We start from the raw sequence: 19,139 nt of genomic DNA on the forward strand, positions 1-19,139 counted from the left end.
ACCAACAGTGTAAAAGTGTTCCTATTTCTCCACATCCTCTCCAGCACCTGTTGTTTCCTGACTTTTTAATGATTGCCATTCTAACTGGTGTGAGATGGTATCTCATTGTGGTTTTGATTTGCATTTCTCTGATGGCCAGTGATGATAAGCATTTTTTCATGTGTCTGTTGGCTGTATGAATGTCTTCTTTTGAGAAATGTCTATTCATATCCTTTTTTTTTGTATTCTTTAGTAGAGACGGGGTTTCACTGTATTAGCCAGGATGGTCTCGATCTCCTGACCTTGTGATCCGCCCGTCTCGGCCTCCCAAAGTGCTGGGATTACAGGCTTGAGCAACCGCGCCCGGCCGTCATATCTTAAAAGCTATATTCTAATCCAAGGTTACAAAGAGTTATACCTATGTTTTCTTGTAAAAGTGTTACTGTGTTACCCCTTAAATTTAGGTCTGTGAAGTGGCCCATGTTTGAAGTTGCATTTTAAGACCTTAGATTTGTTTGTTCCATGTTGCCTTTCAAGACTCATCAAATCAACACAATCATCTTTCCTTGAGTGTGGTTAATACCATTTTTTGAATATACGTTTACTGTCTTCCTGTACTGGACTACATGCAATTTTTGTCATGTAACAATATTTCAAAAAGGAAAGAATTGTGTTTACAAAGTCCCTACATTAAATTATAAGTAGACATCTAAATCTGCTTAACTGTGTTCTCATCCCCCTTTGGCTTGAAAAGTGGGAGATTATCCCTATATTTGGCATAAATAGATTGGAATGTTTGTGAGGCTGAGTCATCTTTTGTCATGCAGCACGAGAGGCGGTTTTAGCTGTAAAGAACTTCCCAGACCTAGAGATCAAGCACTGCAGAACACTGGCTACAGCAAAAGGCTGTGCAGACGATGGTGTTAAGAAAGAAGGGGATGAAATGATGCTATTCTCAGCCTGGTGGAAGTATTCAGAGACAGGGCAATGCAGAGGTTGTGTGCTTGGGCAGAAAGTGCCAGAATTTCAGCTGCACCATCTTGGGGAAGTTACTTAATCTCTGGTGCCGCATGTCCTCATCTTTAATATGGGGATGATAATAGCATCTACCTCAAAAGACTGTCATGAGAATTGGACAAGTTATTCTATGTAAAATGCTTAAAACTGTGTCTCCACAGAGAAGGTGAACAGTAAATACTAGCCACTATTATTACTCAGGCTTTCCCTCTAACACACCAGAGAAGTCTCTTTCAGAAATTGTTATGTATAGTCTTTTACATTAACAGTATTTTTTTTTTTTGAGACGGACTCTCACTCTGTCACCCAGGTTGGAGTGCAGGGGCGAAATCTTGGCTCACTGCAAACTCTGCCTCCTGGGTTCACGCCATTCTCCTGCCTCAGCCTCCCGAATAGCTGGGACTACAGGCGCCCGCCACCACGCCTGGCTAATTTTTTTGTATTTTAGTAGAGACGGGGTTTCACCATGTTAGCCAGGATGGTCTCGATCTCCTGACCTTGTGATCCGCCCGCCTCGGCCTCCCAAAGTGCTGGGATTACAGGCGTGAGCCACTGCGCTGGGCCAACAGTTTTTAATAGTACAAAGTCAACACATAATAAGCAAAAGGAAGAAAAGTCACCTGTAGTTCCATTACTTTGAGATACACATCATTAATATTTTGGTGTTTTTTCTTTTAGTCTTTTTTTCTGAGCATTTCTGTGTATATGCATATATACATTCTCATTTTTAACTGAAAGCCTTTTGTACTAACTTATATTTCTGCCTGTGAAAACTCTTGATTTTAATGGTTTTCATTCACTATTTAGAAAATAATTCATTTTTAATAGAAAAAAATACTGTACTTTCACCTTCTTTTTAGATTAATTCCCTTTCAATCCATTCTTCTAGAGAAATTGTGCAATCCCTTTGATCCACATCAATTTTTGGCCACACAAAGATTCAGTTCCAAATGAAAATAAATGTTTCCCCCATCATCAGCCAATATCTCCCCATTAGAGGCTCTTGTAGGTGACATGGCAGTTGGTAGAACATGATGTAAAGGTTAGCCTTACCTGATTCAGTAGTGATGGGTAAAGAAAAAAATGTGTCTGAGTAGAGTGGCTTTGTGAATTCCTTCAGGTCCTCATCAAAGAGCTGTGTAAAAGCTCGAATGCTGATTCTGAAAAGAAAACCGATTTATTTAAATATAAATTAGTTGTTGAACACAGTAGCTGAAAAATGTGTTCAAGGAGAAATAGGGTGGGTTCCTGGTCAGTGTATAGCAGGGTAGAATATGAGTTACGGAATCAGATAGTCCTGGGTTCATACATTCATTCATCAATTTATTCATAAATATTTAATGAGCCCCTGCCACATGCCAATCACTGTTCTAGGAGCTGGGACTTTGCAAGAAACAAAACAAAGTCCTTGCCATTCCAGAGGTTACATTCTCATGGAGGAAGTCAGATAATAAACACATAAATATAATAAATCAGATGAGATGTGTGCTATGAAAAAGAAAAGAGCGGGGTAAGGACGATGGAAAGCAATGGGAATACAGCATGTGGGACTGCTTTATTCAGAAAGGTAGTGATGAAGGCAGTGAGTGAGAAGTGTTGGATATATCGAAGGAAGAACTAAATTTGTTGATGAATATAGAGTATGGATGATCCATATGTTCTGGCTGGGGAACAAATGGAAGAATGGATGTGTCATTTACTAACATGAGGGAAAACTATGGAGAAGTAGACTGGGGGGTTTGGGAAGATCCAGACAGATCAGTTGTAGGGGAAGTAATTCTGAGATGCCCATTAGAAAAGTCAAGTGACCAAATATCAATATTATTATTGTTGTTGTTATTTTAACTTACATAGCTCTTCATCTTCTGGCACTATTTTCTAAAGATCATTTTATCTAAATATATTCTAATATCATATTTATTGTCAATAGGAAATATTTGTTAAAGGCCTTTATAAATTGCTGAAGTTACAAAGAGATGCATGGTCTCTAGTCTTGGAAACTTGAAAACAAAATATAAAGGAATCAGGCAAATAGCAAAAGAAGAAAGCATATAAACAATGGCAAATGAGGAATAGTAGAATATGGAGGAAACAGTGTGTGTGGGCATAGGAGGTGAGGTGGCGGGGAGCAGACAGCTCAATGAAGAGACTGCTGGGATAATCAGGCCAAGGACACAGGGCCCTGGCCAGGAGCCCTGGCAATGAGAATGGAAAGAAGACTGTGAAAAGGCACTGAAAGGAGGAACTAGGTGGGGCCCAGACTGAAGAGAAGCAGGGAGGAATCAAGGATGGCCTAAGACTTGAGCTCACGTCACTCAAGAGAACAGTAGGAACATTGATAGAAATGAGGAGAGAGGCTGGACGTGGTGGCTCACACCTGTAATCCCAGCACTTTGGGAGGCCGAGGCAGGCGGATCACCTGAGGTCAGGAGGTTGAGATCAGCCTGGCCAACATGGCGAAACCCCATCTCTACTAAAAATACAAAAATGAGGCCTGGTGGCGGGCATCTGTAATCGTGGCTACTTGGGAGGCTGAGACAGGAGAATCGCTTGAACATGGGAGGTGGAGGCTGCAGTGAGCCAAGATCATACCACTGCACTCTAGCCTAGGTGACAAAGCAAGACTCCATCTTAAAAAAAAAAAAAAAAAAAAAAGGGAGAGATTGGTGAAGGAGGATATACTTTGCTTGGGATATACTCGATTTAGAGGGACATTGAAGCATTGATTTAGAACTGTCCAGCTGACACTGGAGTTATTGTAGTCACCTGGGCAGGAGAGTTGCTGAGGTGGCTGTCCACGTGTCCATGTGGGATAGTGCCTGAAAATCAGCTGGTCTTAAATTCAATAAACAAGCAAGATACAGCTACAAACACAGATGTGTAACCTCTGCTTGAATGAGAAGCCCGTGATCCCTATCACAGGACCTAAGTCTTGTGCTCTCTGTGTAAGTCAGGCCCAGTCTGGAGAGCTGCACTCAATTTCTGGGGGCATATTTTAGGATGAATTAGAGATCATTTGAGGTGATTGACCTGAACAATGATAGAGAAGACTTCAAGGGGCATAATATAGTTAGCTTCTGATTTAAAGAAGGCTGCCATGTAGAAGAGGAAAACAACATGATTATTTTTCTTCTTGAAGGTAGAATTAGGCTCAGTAGGCTGAATTTATAAGGAAGGAGGAGTTTAGGAATATTAAGCTGTTTTCTAACATTAGAATATGAGCTACCTCCTAGATTGTGAGCTCCCAGTCACTGGGGGCTGGAGGATGGGGATGGGATTCAAGTAGAGGCTGGAGGAGAAGCAGTCTCAGGGAAGCTGGAGGAGGGCATTGCTGCACTAAGTTAAAGATTGGCTTGGGTGACTTCTTGAGTCCCTCCTATTGTGAAGATTCTCTAATTGAACTGATGAAGTATTAGGCTTGGTTTATATGGGAAAACTTTCTAGTGTTAATTTCAGTTCTATGAAAGTGACCAGAAGTACTCCTTTTTTTTTTTTTAAATCTGTATTTCTTGAACCCAAAGGTATCTGGGCATGTCCTGTGATAACGCTGAAGCAGTACTAGGCCAGGGCAAATTGTTCTGACCCTGCCCCCACTTCTTCTAACTCACGCCCAGATCCGAGTGTAATCCTGTAAAATGAACATCAAGATCATATTGATAAATCACATCTATAACTTCCATCTCCAAAAGATCCATTCCAAGTCAAAAGATGTTCTTCCAGGAATAACAGCCTGTCAGTGGAAGTATATTGAGAAAGGTCCACAAAGGGTAACAAGCAATCACCACACATTAAAGGGGAAGGTGAGGAGTTGGTGTGTGCTGCTAATTTTGGAAGGCAGCTATGCTAACCACTATAACACCAATGCCTTGGCAAGTATGTTGCTAATTTATTATACCTTTGGAAATTCAGTGTCTCTGATAAGAGTTTCTTATTTATAAGTGTGGGAAGACTTTTTTCTTTTTCTTTCTTCTTTCTTTTCTTTTTTTTTTTAAGACAGGGTCTTACTCTGTCACCAGGTCAGAATGCACACTGCAACCTCCACCTCCCAAGCTCAAGTGATCCTCCAACTCCAGCCTCCTGAGTAGCTGGGATTACAAGTGCACACTGCCATGGCCAGCTAATTTTTGTATTTTTAGTAGAGATGGGGTTTTGCCATGTTGCCCAGGCTGGTCTTGAACTCCTGGGCTCAAGCTATCTGCCTGTCTTGGCCTCCTAAAGTGCTGGGATTACAAGTGTGAGCCATCACGCCCAGCCATAAGGACTTTTTCAAACATGGTTCTGTTTGATCATGTTGATCATGTTCAACCTCTCCAATATAATAAAGAAGTTTATTATATTACTTCAGAGGTTTGGAACCTGAAGCTAGGAGACAGTCCTTGTCTTCTCCAAGATCACACAGAAAGATGATGAACAAAAACTGAACTTCATATTTCTGGCTCCTACTACAGATCTCTTTTCTTATTTCCTCATGGTTTAATTTTTGGTTAAAAGCAATGACTTCTGGCTGGGCACAGTGGCTCATGCCTGTAATTCCAGCACTTTGGGAGGCCAAGGCAGGCAGATCACGTGAGGCCAATAATTTGAGGTCAGTATGGCCGACATGGTGAAACCCCATCTCTATTAAAAATACAAAAATTAGCCAGACCCGTGGTGATGCGTGCCTATAGTCCCAGCTACTTGGGAGGCTGAGGCATGAGAACTGCTTGAATCCAAAAAGTGGAGGTTGTAGTGAGCTGAGATCACGCCACTGCACTCCAGCCTGGGCAATAGAGCAAGACTCTCGGTCTGTCTCTCTCTCTCTCTCTCTCTCTCTCTCGGTCTGTCTCTCTCTCTCACACACACACACACACACGCCATGACTTTTGTAGGAAGGATGAAAAAAGCCTGGGCTAGGAACAAGAGGATCTGAGGTCTAGTTCTCACTTTTACTCCGTTGCTGGCTACTTGGATGGTCCCTAAAGTTCTTTATGCCTCATCTGTAAAATAAAAGCATTGGCTATAACAACCTTGACATACTCTGCTCTGAAATCACAAGTGTAAATACAAAGTACTGAATGGATGCAGATAAAAGGGACCTTTAGGAAGGAGATAATGACCTAGTATAGGTTCAGCTTAAAATTAATGGGTCATCAGGCATTCTTCCCTTAAAACTTTTCCAAAAATGAATATCACAGCTAGTTTCCCCAGCCCAGCACTTAGCACCCACCCACAGTCCTGTCTCGTCCTATCATCCCAGTCTACTCCTTTTTATTCACCCTCTGTTTGAAACTGGACTGTTTGTTCTACTCTAAACAATTTGTGTATTTAAAACTCCACACTTTGACTCCCACTATTCCTTCCACATTGAATCTCCTTCTGTCACTATCTGCATATTTCTAAATCCTTTTCCTATGTTTTAATACATCCTTTGAGAAGCCTTCTGAATCTTCATAGCATTTATTTTCCTTTATTCCTTATGTCCTTCAACATTTCTGCCTCTATTTTGCAGATGTGGCTTCTGTCTCCACATTGTAAGCTCCTTGAAGGCAGTGCTCCACCTTATTTATCTATCACCCAACAACACCTATTGCCAGAGAAGGCAAGAAAACATATGCTGAATATATTATAGCAAGATAATTATGAATATGACACAATAACAAGACACTATTTTCAGTGAACAAATATCTGATAGAATTTTTTCCACTTTAAATGTGTCTAGAATTAGAATTCTATAGCAGAAAGTTAGAGATCGTGTGGTTCAATTTCCTTCCTTTGAAGAAAACGAGGTCAGGAGAAGCTGACCACCTTACTATGGTCACACTGCTCTTTTATTTAGAATAAAAACAAAACCAGACCAGCACTTTCCTAACCTTCCAAGTCTCTCACCATAATGATCTGCCCTTTCTCTTTCCATATGGAACAATGCAGTAATACATATGAATCATAGGAACCCAACAATGAATGAAACACATTATATCTGTTGACATAACAAACTTGCATATCAGCTGAACCTAGAATTTCCCATTTCTCAATCCTAATTATTCTTTTTCTGCACTATTTCCTGTCCACCTATTCCCTTTGGAAAAAAGGATGCCTAACAACAAGGAGGGTGACTGGTGATGATTGTCTTGAGACAGGCAGAATTCTGACTGGACTGAGTTCAGCAGCCACCACACAAGAGGCTGATTTGCATGTGGTTCTGTGATGTGTTTTGGGAGATGACACCTCCTCTCATCAAGCATTATCTGTCTGGTATGCTTTTAACATGACTAAAGTAAACATATATATTGGAGAAATAGAGGAAAGCTCTGTTCTGAAAAACAAACATATACACAGAGATGATGAAGCCATAACACGAATGGTGTTACTTCCATAGAGCATCTTGGCTCATTCCCGTATTTGTTCATAAACATTTCACGAGCACATCTTTTGTGCCAGGAACCTGCCATATTGTTTTGTAACCAATGACACATCTGTCTCCCCTGTTGGATTGTGAGTTCTTGCAATCTAGTTGAAGAGAGCAGGTAATTCGATAAAGGGTTAAAAGCCACTGGTAAATGTAGGATTAGAGGAATGTAGGGAGACGGTGCTGTGGACGTGGACATGGAGCTGATGGAGCACCCAACCGCCCAGCTGTGGGTTGACAGGATAATGTGGGTGGTTGAGGGTTGAGCTGGCTTTTGAAGTGTATGGAGAATTCGCGAGCCAGAGAAGAACGGAAAGCATCTGAGAGAGAAAAGATTATGCAAAGGCTCAGGGGTATAAAAGAACCATGTCACATTCAGGAATTCTGAGGAGTGATGAGTAGCAGGAAAGCAGTGGGTACTTAGAGCATATATGGTTGGAGACAAGGCTGGTGAGGCAGGCAGGAGAAAGCAGGGTTTAGTGTGCCCTGTGCTGAAATCTGCTCTTGCTCTTGTAAGTGAATGGGAACTACGGGAAAACCTTAATTTAGAAGTGATACGACTAGGTTTGATCTGTCACATACTCAAAACCACTACTTAGGACACCCTTATGGAGCTTTGCAGGTGAGGAAGATGAAGATTAGAGAACTGAAATGCTGCTTACAAGTTAAAATACATAGTTAAAAAGTGGCAGAGTTGGAACTCAAATGCAGGTGCTCTTCCAAAGACCTCCATAGCTACTATGGGTGCTGGGAGATTGGTGGGCTCTGGTCCAGACACAAATTTTTTATAGCTCCTTACTCTCTATTTGAAATATAGTAATGAGTTATCTTCACCCCTTCCCTTTCCGTAAGTAAACAAACTAAATCAGCCTCAATGTTCCAACTCAAAAAAGAAAATAGCCCGTAGGTGACTTTTGCTCAAGTTTCCTTGAGCCCAGGTAACCAAAGAGCTGAGAAATCTCTTGATTCTTTTTTTTTTCTTTTTCTCTTTTTTTTTGAGATGGAGTCTTGCTCTGTCGGCCCAGGCTGGAGTGCAGTGGTGCGATCTCCACTCACTGCAAGCTCCGCTTCCCGGGTTCACACCATTCTCCCGCCTCAGCCTCCCGTGTAGCTGGGACTACAGGCGCCTGCCACCGCGCCCGGCTAATTTTTTTAAAATGTATTTTTAGTAGAGACAGGGTTTCACCGTGTTAGCCAGGATGGTCTCGATCTCCTGACCTTGTGACCCACCCATCTCGGCCTCCCAAAGTGCTGGGATTACAGGCGTGAGCCACCGCGCCCAGCCTCTTTTTTTGTTTTGAGATGGAGTCTTGCTCTGTCGCCCAGACTGGAGTACAGTGGAATGATCTCAGCTCACTGCAACCTCCACCTCCAAGGTTCAAGCGATTCTCCTGCCTCGCCTTCCCGAGTAGCTAGGATTACAGGCGTGCACCACCATGCCTGGCTAACTTTTGTGTTTTTAGTAGAGATGGAGTTTCACCATGTTGGCCAGGCTAGTCTCGAACTTCTGACCACAAATGATTTGCCCACCTCAGCCTCCCAAAGTGCTGGGATTACAGGCGTGAGCCACCACTCCTGGCCGCATCTCTTGATTCTTACAGGAACTGATAAATCCTGGTTTTCTAATCTTTCTTGTTTCTCTCTTGTTCTTCTGAAATCTTGTTTCCTTTAGGTAGGTTCATATGGACTCTTTTTGAAGTAAGTATCACTAAAAAGTTTGTGTGTGTTTAATCTGGAGGTGCCGACCTTGCCTGGGAGGTAACAGTAAGCGTCTGTTGAGCCCTGGGTAAAGGTAGCTATACAGAGTTCCTGCCAAAGATGAGTGTTTTGTTTTAGGAAAAACATCTGTCTTGACTTGTTTGATGTGAGGGAGGGGCTAAGAACTCTCTCGGGTGTAATGCTATGTCATAGTCTCCTTTTGGAACCTGCAGCAGAGTTTTTTTCGGCTGAGACCTAGGAGTGATACTTCAAATATGTGAGAATCAATAAGCCCTCAGCATCAACAAAGTAGAATGGACGCTGGCCCACGGAAAACCTAATTTACTGCCATATTGATTGGGTATCAGCTCTTCCAACACCCAACAGAGAAGGTACAACTTCTGCAGAAGCAATAATCTTGGGTGTCAGTATCTCTATATCCAAGACAGTAGCCTAGGTTCCCTTTCTCTTGAGGATGCTGATTGGGATGCTATATACTTCTGCTTGTACCTGCCTTCTGAGAACACAGTGCAGAACAAGAGCACTGCCAATTCCTAGGGCAGAAGGGCTTAGTGACTGCAATGATGTTTCCTGGAGCCAAAGCCAAACAGCTGCTCCTTTTCATTTGTCATCTCCATGGGGAAAAAAAGGTGTTCCCATTCATTCAGGGGCCTTTGCCTTCCAGAGTTCTGTCTGGACCAAAGAGCACTTCCATCTTTAGATGTCTTAGAAGGTAAATAAGTGAGCATAATTTCAGTTCACATTATAAGTAGAAGATATAGCTTCATATTGTTTGGATCTCCCTAAGCTCAGTCATTTTATTTGGACATTTTTACAATAATGAGCAACGTAAAGTATTGGACTTATATTTAAAAAGTCGTAGAAGGGCCCAGCATGGTGGCTCACACCTGTAATCCCAGCACTTTGGGAGGCTGAGGCAGGCAGATCACTTGAGGCCAGGAGTTGGAGACCAGCCTGGCCAACATGGTGAAACCTCTGTACTAAAAATACAAAAATTAGCCAGGTGTGGTGGCATGCACTTGTAATCCCAGCTACTCGGGAGGCTGAGGCAAGAGAATTGCTTGAACCAGGGAGGCGGAGGTTGCAGTGAGCCGAGATGGCACCACTGCACTCCAGTGTGGGCAAGAGTAAGACTCTGTCTCAAAAAAAAAAAAAAAAAAAGTTGTAGAAGAGAGAACAATCTGTTAAGAACCTTCAGTTCTTCCCTTAATGAATTGGAGCTTTTGCATAGTGCTAAAGTCCCTTTTGACACATTACCTGCAAGTGGAGGCAGGAATCCAACTTTCATAAATTACCCAGTAAAATGCAGAGTACTCTTCTAACATAGGTTATTAATCTATGGAAGCTCACATGCATCAGATGCTCAGACAGCCAAGTGCCTTGTAATGTAGCATGTCCCATCTAGCAAAACAGTGGTAATACATCTAACCTGTAAGCAGTGTGTGGCTTCAGTGGTCCATCACAGAATTTTTGCTGAGTGGGATCGCATTTTCCACCTAGGCTCTCCATCTCTGCTCCAAGCTTAATGTTAAAACTCTTGGAATTGCTGTTAGGATTTTCGGCACATTTGCTGGCAAAATAATTAGTCTGATACACCCGAATGGAGGCGTTGTGCCTGTATTCCAGGTAGGAAGGGAGAGGGTGCTGTTGTTCTGGCTTCAGCTCATCACTGCCTGGAGGAGAAAACCCACAGTTAAGGACTGCCTTTCTTGTGACTTAAGTGATTTCAGTGATTTTAAATTAGGTTTCTAAGGCTGCCTCCTCATCCACTATCTCTGGCCATTTCCAAAGTACAGATTGTGCAATCTCAAAGAATGATATGAAATTCTCCTAATAAAGTTAATTTTAATTCACTTTTTCTAAAATACATAAAAATAAATAGTGTGTATATAAAATACACACACACAAACACACGCATATAGCATCATTTTCCTAGGAAATAAAATGAGGGTAGCTCATTGCATAAAATGATAGCACCTCTCACAACTCCACAGTGTTACACAACTCCCATTGTGAGTGAACCCACTCAATAAACTCTTTATCTTGCTAATAACCATTGTAGTTGAGCTAATAAGGAAACCCCTGTGACCTGGGAAATAGGAAAGAGATAAGAGAAATCATGTCCTAGGCCAGAGTAGTCATCCCACAAGGCGCGCTCCACATGCCATGCCCAGTTTGATTATTGCTCTGCGTGTGGCTCTGTTATCTTGAGTACAGTTTAATCCTGGTCCAAATTTGGCCCCTTACTCAGAGCACTTCCCAGAACTCTTTCCCTGTTCACCCAGCCTGCTGTGTGTTTTGGCACTGCAAACCAGTTTTGATGCTGACTGGAGAAAAGCGTAAGTAGAAAGATAAATACTATAGAGATCAGGTACTGTTTACAGTGAGCTTAAGGTGTGGTGCAGTGAGTGTTTATCATAGCATCCTGGATTCTTGTTTAATAAAATTTGCTCATAAGTGGATCTTAGAAATATTAAAAAAGTAGTTAAAAAGAAACGTTGTCTTTAGCATGAGTATGTACACTATAAATGGCATTTATAGGAGATGGATTGTTATCTTAGCTAACCTGGAAATCACAGCCCATCTCCATGGATATCAATAATGGAAGCCTGTCTGGCTGGGGAACACAAGGCTACTTTCTGGGGTGTGACTTTTTCAGTTACTGTCTTATAGTCATGCAGCAAAACACTGTCTTCATTGCAGTCTAATCAAGTCTAAAGTCTTTCCACAGTTCACCAATTTATCTTCAATTATGTGGTGTGAGGAAATCTGGGACACACCACTGACCCTTGAAATTATTTAATTAATTGTGCATAACCAGATTTAGTTCAATTAAATAAACTGTAAAAGCACATAGACTGTTAGATACTGTGAGCCTAAAATACCCATTGGCCTAGAAACTGCCTCACAGTTTGTCAGGTTTCAAGTTTCCCCCTTACCCACAAATGGGTCAAAATTATCAGGGATGCTTAAGAAACTCATGTAGCACCTTAAACAGTATAAAAATATATAAGAAAGGTAAACCTATATTAATGTCATTCCAGGCACAAGCATCTCTTTTGGAGAAGTAACACACAAGACCTCAACAGCAAATATATACATGGACAGGTGTGCCCCAAATACAACACTCTTACAGGTGGTTTGACAAATGCTGATATAATAAGCTTGAAAGCTCTTACTCAGTGGTTGTATGTGATGTTGTGATTACTATTCCCTAGACTTTGTTCTTATCTGTAGGAATTAGGTAGATATTGAATAATTTAGGAAACTAGAGAATGAAACATACTATTCAAAATTCAGTGGAGAAGAGAAGAATGTTTCTCATGAACTTTTTTTTCTTCTTTTAGGCTTTTGGTTATTTTTGTGACTTGGTGGGTAGTTTGCAAGTATGATCAGTTGAGGCATTGGAGATAGGGAGGGGTGAAGATGATTGAGGCATATTAATGTTTAATGGTAGAACAAAAGAGTAGTGAACAAGATTGACCCAGTAATGAAGAGGACTAATCCCAACTATTTAGGAGGCTGAGGCAGGAGGTGGAGGTTGCAGTGAGCCAAGACTGCGCTATTGCACTCCAGCCTGGGCGACAAGAGCGAAACTCCGTCTCAAAAATAAATAAATAAATAAATAAATAAATAAGAAATGTAATACATAAATTAAGAGTTCCTTCAAGGTTAGTTTGAAGCCTTGAGATTGCCAAGAGGTTGGGTGGAAAGAAGAGGACTGAATAAGGCATTACATGCAATGCACTTCCAACGGTGCACGGCACATGGTAAAGGCTCAATAAATGATGGTTATTGTTATTATTGCTGTGGTTGGTATTATCATTACTCTTCTATTTAATAATTAAACCCAGAGGATAACAGGCTTTACTGCCCAAAGAGCCTTTGAGCAGCTTTTCCTTATATCTCCCAGTATCCAGCAGAGATGGGGTGAATGAGACAAAAATTAAATTTTCTACTTAAGTTTCTTGAACCTTTTCACAGAAAGATCTCCCACATGACCTCCGAGAAAGCAATTCGGTGTCTCAGAGTGGAGTTAACTCATGATAACTTACCATCAGCCTCTCTCACCACCACTGTGAAGTATTTCACAGCTCCATTGGTGTCGCTGAACCAGCTGCAGTTGACAGTAAAGTTGATGGAAGATTTGCTAATTAGCACATCCTTTTCATTCACACGAATGTGTGGGGGTGGAGGAGGGGGGCCTGGAAAAAGAGGTGGGGAAGGAACCAAGAGGGGTCACAACTCTGCTTTCACAGCATAAACAACAGTTAGTGAAATGAAGGATTCTGCTCTCCTGCATCAGACTGTGAATGTGAGCGTGTGCCTGTGTTTAATGCTGTAATCAAGAAACTCTCCCCCTCTCCTGAAGGAAAACAGGCAGAGGAAGTGATTTGCCAGTGGCACATTAAACATAATGAAAGAGGTAGCTCTTCAGCAGAATTTCCTGAAGTTGTAGCTTCAAATTGCTTAAGAGCTCTATTATAGCTCTAACTATATGAGGCAAAGTGATATATTTAAATACTAACTCATTCAGGTACTTTAAAATCATCTAACTTGTTTGCTGTCAGGGTACTTTACCCAGAGAAATGTTGCCATTTCTTGGAGCCTTTTAAGTCCTCCTCTCCAGGTGGCAATCACATAGGCTTATGCAAAAGTGAAATGTATGCAAGTGAATGCCAGTGATGGATATGATAGAGAAGGGTGCACAGCCCCTTCACTCCGGTGACAGGAGGCTCCGTGCGTACCTTCAGGGACACTTACGGTCTATCATTGTGATAGTGCTGTCTTCAACCACCTCGCTGGTCATGCCGGCCGACTGCACTTTGATGGACACCAGGTACCTCTTATGGGGCACTAGCATCATGATGTTGAGCAGAGATTTTTCTTTCTCCAGCTTTCTGGAAAACTCAACTTCTTGGGTGTCCATTTTTCGGCATTCAATACTGTAACCATCAAAGTCAGAATCAGGAGGGATCCAAGAACAGGCAATGGCTGTGGAGTTCTGAGGCCGGCAATGCAGGTTTTGTATCTTGTCAGGCTCTAAAGGGAACAGAGGAGCCAACACTTTTCAGAACTCAAGGAGAATTTTGTTTTTTATTTTCCAGCTCCTTTGGGTCCAACTAGCTCTGAGATCTAGGTATAGGAGGGACAGACAGGCAAATACAGAGTGTGGTGGCTCACCCTAGCAGACACATGAGCACAAATCTCCCAGGGAACCAGGGCTGGGGTAGGAAATGCTGAAGGACAAGCATGGACAAGTCTCCAGGGGTTAAGTCATAGTTAAGGACTCCAGGGGATCTAGTTATGGGGCCCTCCACACTTTTGTGAGTTTTAGCTCCAGGAGCTCAACCAGGTTCTCACAGTGAATATCGAAGAAAAATCCCCCTGTGTTTCTGAAAGGGGGGGAACAAAAGAACTGTTTTGAAACACACTAGAGCACTCTGCCCTCAGTGGAATCTACCCAAAGCCTAACCTGCTGGGGTTTTATCAGAGCCCAACTGACCTGGGCCAGGGGAATAACCCAACCCCAGCCACTTCAACCATGGGTGCTGAGAAGTACCTGCAAAGTTCACAGCTTGGAGGCATAAGCTCGCTAGAAGACTAGACCTAATCGTAGGACTCTAAAGCACTTCTCCTCCCCCATGCTTCATCACTGCCCCACCAAACACCAATTTACGGCAGTTTCTTTTACGTAGTATGTCGTATCAAGCTATCAATAAAAAATCACAAGGCCTACTAAAGGAAAAAATATATAGCTTGAAGAAACTGAACAAGGATCCAGAACCACAAGTTAGATATGGCAGGAATGTTGGAACCATCAGACCAGGAATTTAAAACAACAGTCATCAACATGTTAAGGGCTCTAATGGACAAAGTACACAACATTCAAGAACAGGTGGGTGATGTAAACAGAGAGATGAAAGTCCTAAGAAAGAACCAAAAATAAATGCTAGAGATCAAATCACTGTGACAGAAATGAAGAATACCTTGATGGACTTCTTAGTAGCTAGACATGGCTGAGGACAGTCTCTGAGCCTTGAGGATCTATCAGTAGAGACCTCCCAAATGGAAAAGCAAAGAAAGACTGAAAAGCAGAACAGAATATCCAAGGACCGTGGAACAACCACAAAAAGTGTATCCTACACAAAATGGGAATACCAGAAGGAGAAAGAAGGGAACTGAAGAAATATTTGAAACAAGAATGACTAAGAATTTCCCACAAATAAATGTTAGACACCAACCACAGATCCAGGAAGCTCAGAAAACACCAAGGAGGATAGATGCCAAAAAAACTATGCCTAGGCATATCGTTTTCACACTACAGAAAATCAAAGATAAAGAAAAATTCCTGAAAGAAGCCAGAGGGGGCAAAACAACTTACCTATAGAGGAGCAAAGTTAAGAATTATGTCCTCCTCTGAAGCCAGGCAAACAAAAAGAAAGTGGAGTGAACACTTATTTCACATGTTGACAGAAACAAGTACCTACTATGGGCCAGGTCCTCTTCTGGGGATTATGAACAGTACAGAGGTAAGTAAGATGTTAGCCCTAACCTGCAGGAATGGAAATGAGTCCAAATAGCCATAATAGAAGGCAGAAAGGAAAACATACCAGAAGAAATGGCGAGAGAAGGTGCTATGTTGGGGGGGGCGGTGACACGCAACTTTCAGCTGCTGGCTACTAGTTATCAGCAGGAGTTAGTAAAAGCTGTAAGGCAGAGGTGACACTCTGCCAAGATATCAAGAAAGAGGCATTCTGCGTAGAGAAAAACCACAAACCCAGGTACCAAAGGAGGAGGTGCCGGGAGTAGGATGGTAGAAAATTGAGAACTGCAAATCATTCATTATGGTTGAAGCATATCTGTGAGAAATTGAGTACTGGAATGATTTTACATGAAAATTACAAACTTCTATTCTATTTAAACTTCTGCTATTTTGGATTTTCTGTTACCCATAGCCTCACCTGATCCTAATAAATACAAGCCTCGAAAAAACAAACAAACAAACAAACAACAGGTTCCACTAGTCATCATTCCTCATAAAATACAACACTGAGTCCCTCTTCATGGCAGTTTTTTTGTCCTCCTGGGCACTCCCCAGTTTGGTAAATGCCTCACTTAAATTCTAGCATCCAGGACTGAATACAACAGTCCAGTTGTGATCTATAAGCCCAGCCTTTAACAGAGTCATATGAGCTCTTAAACTGAGTACCTGCAAGGCTGTTGGGAAAGGCAGTCTCGTGTGCATAGTCTATCGACCCCCGTTTGGCTGTGTAAGAAATGGCCCTTGAGCTTAAGATACTTTCTTACCAAGAGATCGAGAGCCTACACAGCCTGTGCTGGGCTCATTGCCTTGTGTGGGAGTATCGTTCCCTGTTGCAAGCCCAATGTATGCTCTTTTGTTCTGCTTACGCCTGTGTGTCACATGGCAGATGGTGAACACCAATGCTACAGTTGTCCTCTGAGGAGACAGGACAGGGTCCTTCTACTGTGGCCTGAGAGTGGTGCACTTAGTCAACTGCCCTGCATTGGCTGCTGGAAGAGACCATACACAATGTGCCCTTCTGTTTTCTGTTGTTGTCAGGGTTGAAGACAGCAAGTGCATCTCTGGGCAACCACTGCAGCTGGCCATGAGGGACTGACGCATACTGTTGAGGCTGATCTTACTCTGTCTCCTCCCTGTGTAAGTAAAGCTTTGTTCCATCCAGTGCTTGCATTATGTTTCTCTGGTGACTCTAATACCAGATGCAATGGGCAGAAGCGTTCAGAGTCCTGACCTGGGTTTGGTAACCAGTGCAGGGTGTTCTGCTTAACAGATTTCATGAACACAGCCCACAGTCAGCCACTGAAAACTCAGCCTGAGCTTGCCATAAACTAAAACTCTTAGTTCTTTTTCACATATTTCTCTTGACACACAAATAACTGCTCTTTGGATACAATGTGGCATAAAAGTTATACTTGTTATAGTATTAATGCTTATTAAAAATGTCTGACTTTATTAAAATGCTTAAATGTCTAACTTTCAACTATGCATTTTATCAACAACCAAAAACTATCTGATCTGATCCCAGAAACTACTTCTACTGGGTATTATTGAAACACAAATATTTGGATTAAAGTCCCTACATTGAAAACCTGTCTTTCTTTGAGGGTGATAGTATCTATCCCAAAATGCCTTTGGGAAGAAACTAGTATATGCTTCGTCGTCAAAGTATTTTTATCTCAGGGACATACAGCAGTATGTCCTATGATCCCTCTGCTTCTAGTTTTGCCTCTTTCAGTCTATTCTCTACACTGTACCCAGAGTAACTTTCTAAAGTGTAAATAATGATTATGATATCTCTGCTAAAATTGAGTGGCTCCAGTTGGTCCAAAATAAAGTTCAAAGTAGTTACCATGGAATACAAAACATTTTATTATCTGATTCCCTTAATCCTTACCTTTTATGCTATGGCCAAATTAACTTCTTTCTGTTCCCCTGTTAGTAGATCTTGTACTCTCCCTCCTCTCTGATCTTGGAATATTTTATTCTCTCGACCTGGAATATTCTCCACTTCTTCCCCCACCTCTACCTGGTAACTTTCTTTCTTTAGGTTTCTATTTGGATGTTTCCTTTTCCAAGAAGTTCTCTTGTATTGGGTTAGATTACCCAACCAGTGCCTCTATAGTACCATTTACTTCCCTCATCATACCCAAAATATAATGTCTATTTACAAATAGTACGTCCTACCTAATTGTAAGCCCCATGAGGGCAGAGAGATTATTTCTTTATTGTCCCTTGTTGTTAATGTTGAATGAATGAACAAATCTACATAGACTTCTGCCTGAATTCAAATCCAGACCAATCCCATGTAAAAATACGGATTTAATCCAAGCCCTATTTGAGTAAGATGTTGAACATATATTTCCCCTCACTCCATCTGAGAAACAAGAATAGGAAAACATGTCATACTTGTCCTCACAGTTCCAAAAATTGGTTTGCTGTAAGTTTTCCAGGAATCACCACTGACAGTCTTGACACTGAATTGATAGGATCTCCCTGGACGAAGACCATACACAATGCGTCCCTCTGATTTTCTGTTGTTGTAGGGGTTGAAGACAGTAAGTGCATCTCTGGGCAACCACTGCAGCTCAAAGTCATTGTAGTCTGTCCAGTCTGGGGGCCCCTTCCACGTGATGGCCAAGGATGTGTTTGCAATGTCAGCAAATGACATAAGACTGGGAGGACTTGGAGCTGAATATAGGAGAAAGTGAAAAATCACATAATCACATCTATGCCATAACACATACAAAAAAGATAGCTGAGTAACATCAGACACACTTTTAATGTACTTTGTAGGAAGAGATAATATGATAATATAGTAGCAGGAGCTTTCATTAATAGTGTTTATTATGTGTAAGGCACTGTCCTGAAGCATTTTATGTACGTTTTCTTTTCTTTTTCTTTTTCTTTTTTTTTCGAGACAGAGTTTTGCTCTTGCCGCCCAGGCTGAAGTACAGTGGCCTGATCTTGGCTCACTGCAACCTCCATCTCCCAGGTAGCTGGGATTACAGGCACCTCAGCCTCCCAAGTAGCTGGGATTACAGGTGCCACCACTACGCCTGGCTAATTTTTGTATTTTTAGTAGAGACAGGGTTTCCTCTTGTTGCCCAGGCTGTTCTCGAACTCCTGACCTCAAGTGATCCATCCACCTCGGCCTCCCAAAGTACTGGGATTACAGGCGTGAGCCACGGTGCCCAGCCTCGTATATGTTTTCTTAAATATTCATAGCCAGATCTTCCTTACCATGGTGCTGTGGAGCATGAGTGTGCTCCGAATGGGTTACAAGTGTGTGAAGGTATTAATTCCATCAGATTTTGGGGTGCAGAGCTGACGTCCACAGACAATTATGTCCAATTGCAAATAGCCTTGTTGATTAACCCCAGGGTGACACACAGACATCTATGTGTGCCCATGACATAAAAACAGTTAGGGTGCACTGGTGATAGCCACACAGTGATGATGTATATGATTATCCCCACTTTGCAGATAAGGAAA

General features: G+C 42.0%; 1 protein-coding gene across 2 annotated transcripts in view; it reads right to left on the bottom strand.

Annotated features, from left to right (window-relative positions):
- The window catches only part of PTPRB (protein tyrosine phosphatase receptor type B), a 132,435-nt gene that overhangs the window by 26,575 nt on the left and 86,721 nt on the right, over nt 1-19,139 (bottom strand). For both annotated transcript variants that reach the window (XM_017867501.1, XM_017867503.1), the window contains 5 exons: nt 18,054-18,335; nt 13,865-14,143; nt 13,156-13,305; nt 10,530-10,773; nt 2,050-2,156 (listed from right to left, as the gene is read on the bottom strand). In XM_017867501.1, coding sequence (XP_017722990.1) covers nt 2,050-2,156; nt 10,530-10,773; nt 13,156-13,305; nt 13,865-14,143; nt 18,054-18,335 — 1,062 coding nt within the window. The remainder of the gene's footprint in view (nt 1-2,049; nt 2,157-10,529; nt 10,774-13,155; nt 13,306-13,864; nt 14,144-18,053; nt 18,336-19,139) is intronic.

This window comes from Rhinopithecus bieti, unplaced genomic scaffold (assembly GCF_001698545.2).
Source record: "Rhinopithecus bieti isolate Rb0 unplaced genomic scaffold, ASM169854v2 scaffold_3874, whole genome shotgun sequence".
Classification (NCBI taxonomy): domain Eukaryota; kingdom Metazoa; phylum Chordata; class Mammalia; order Primates; family Cercopithecidae; genus Rhinopithecus; species Rhinopithecus bieti.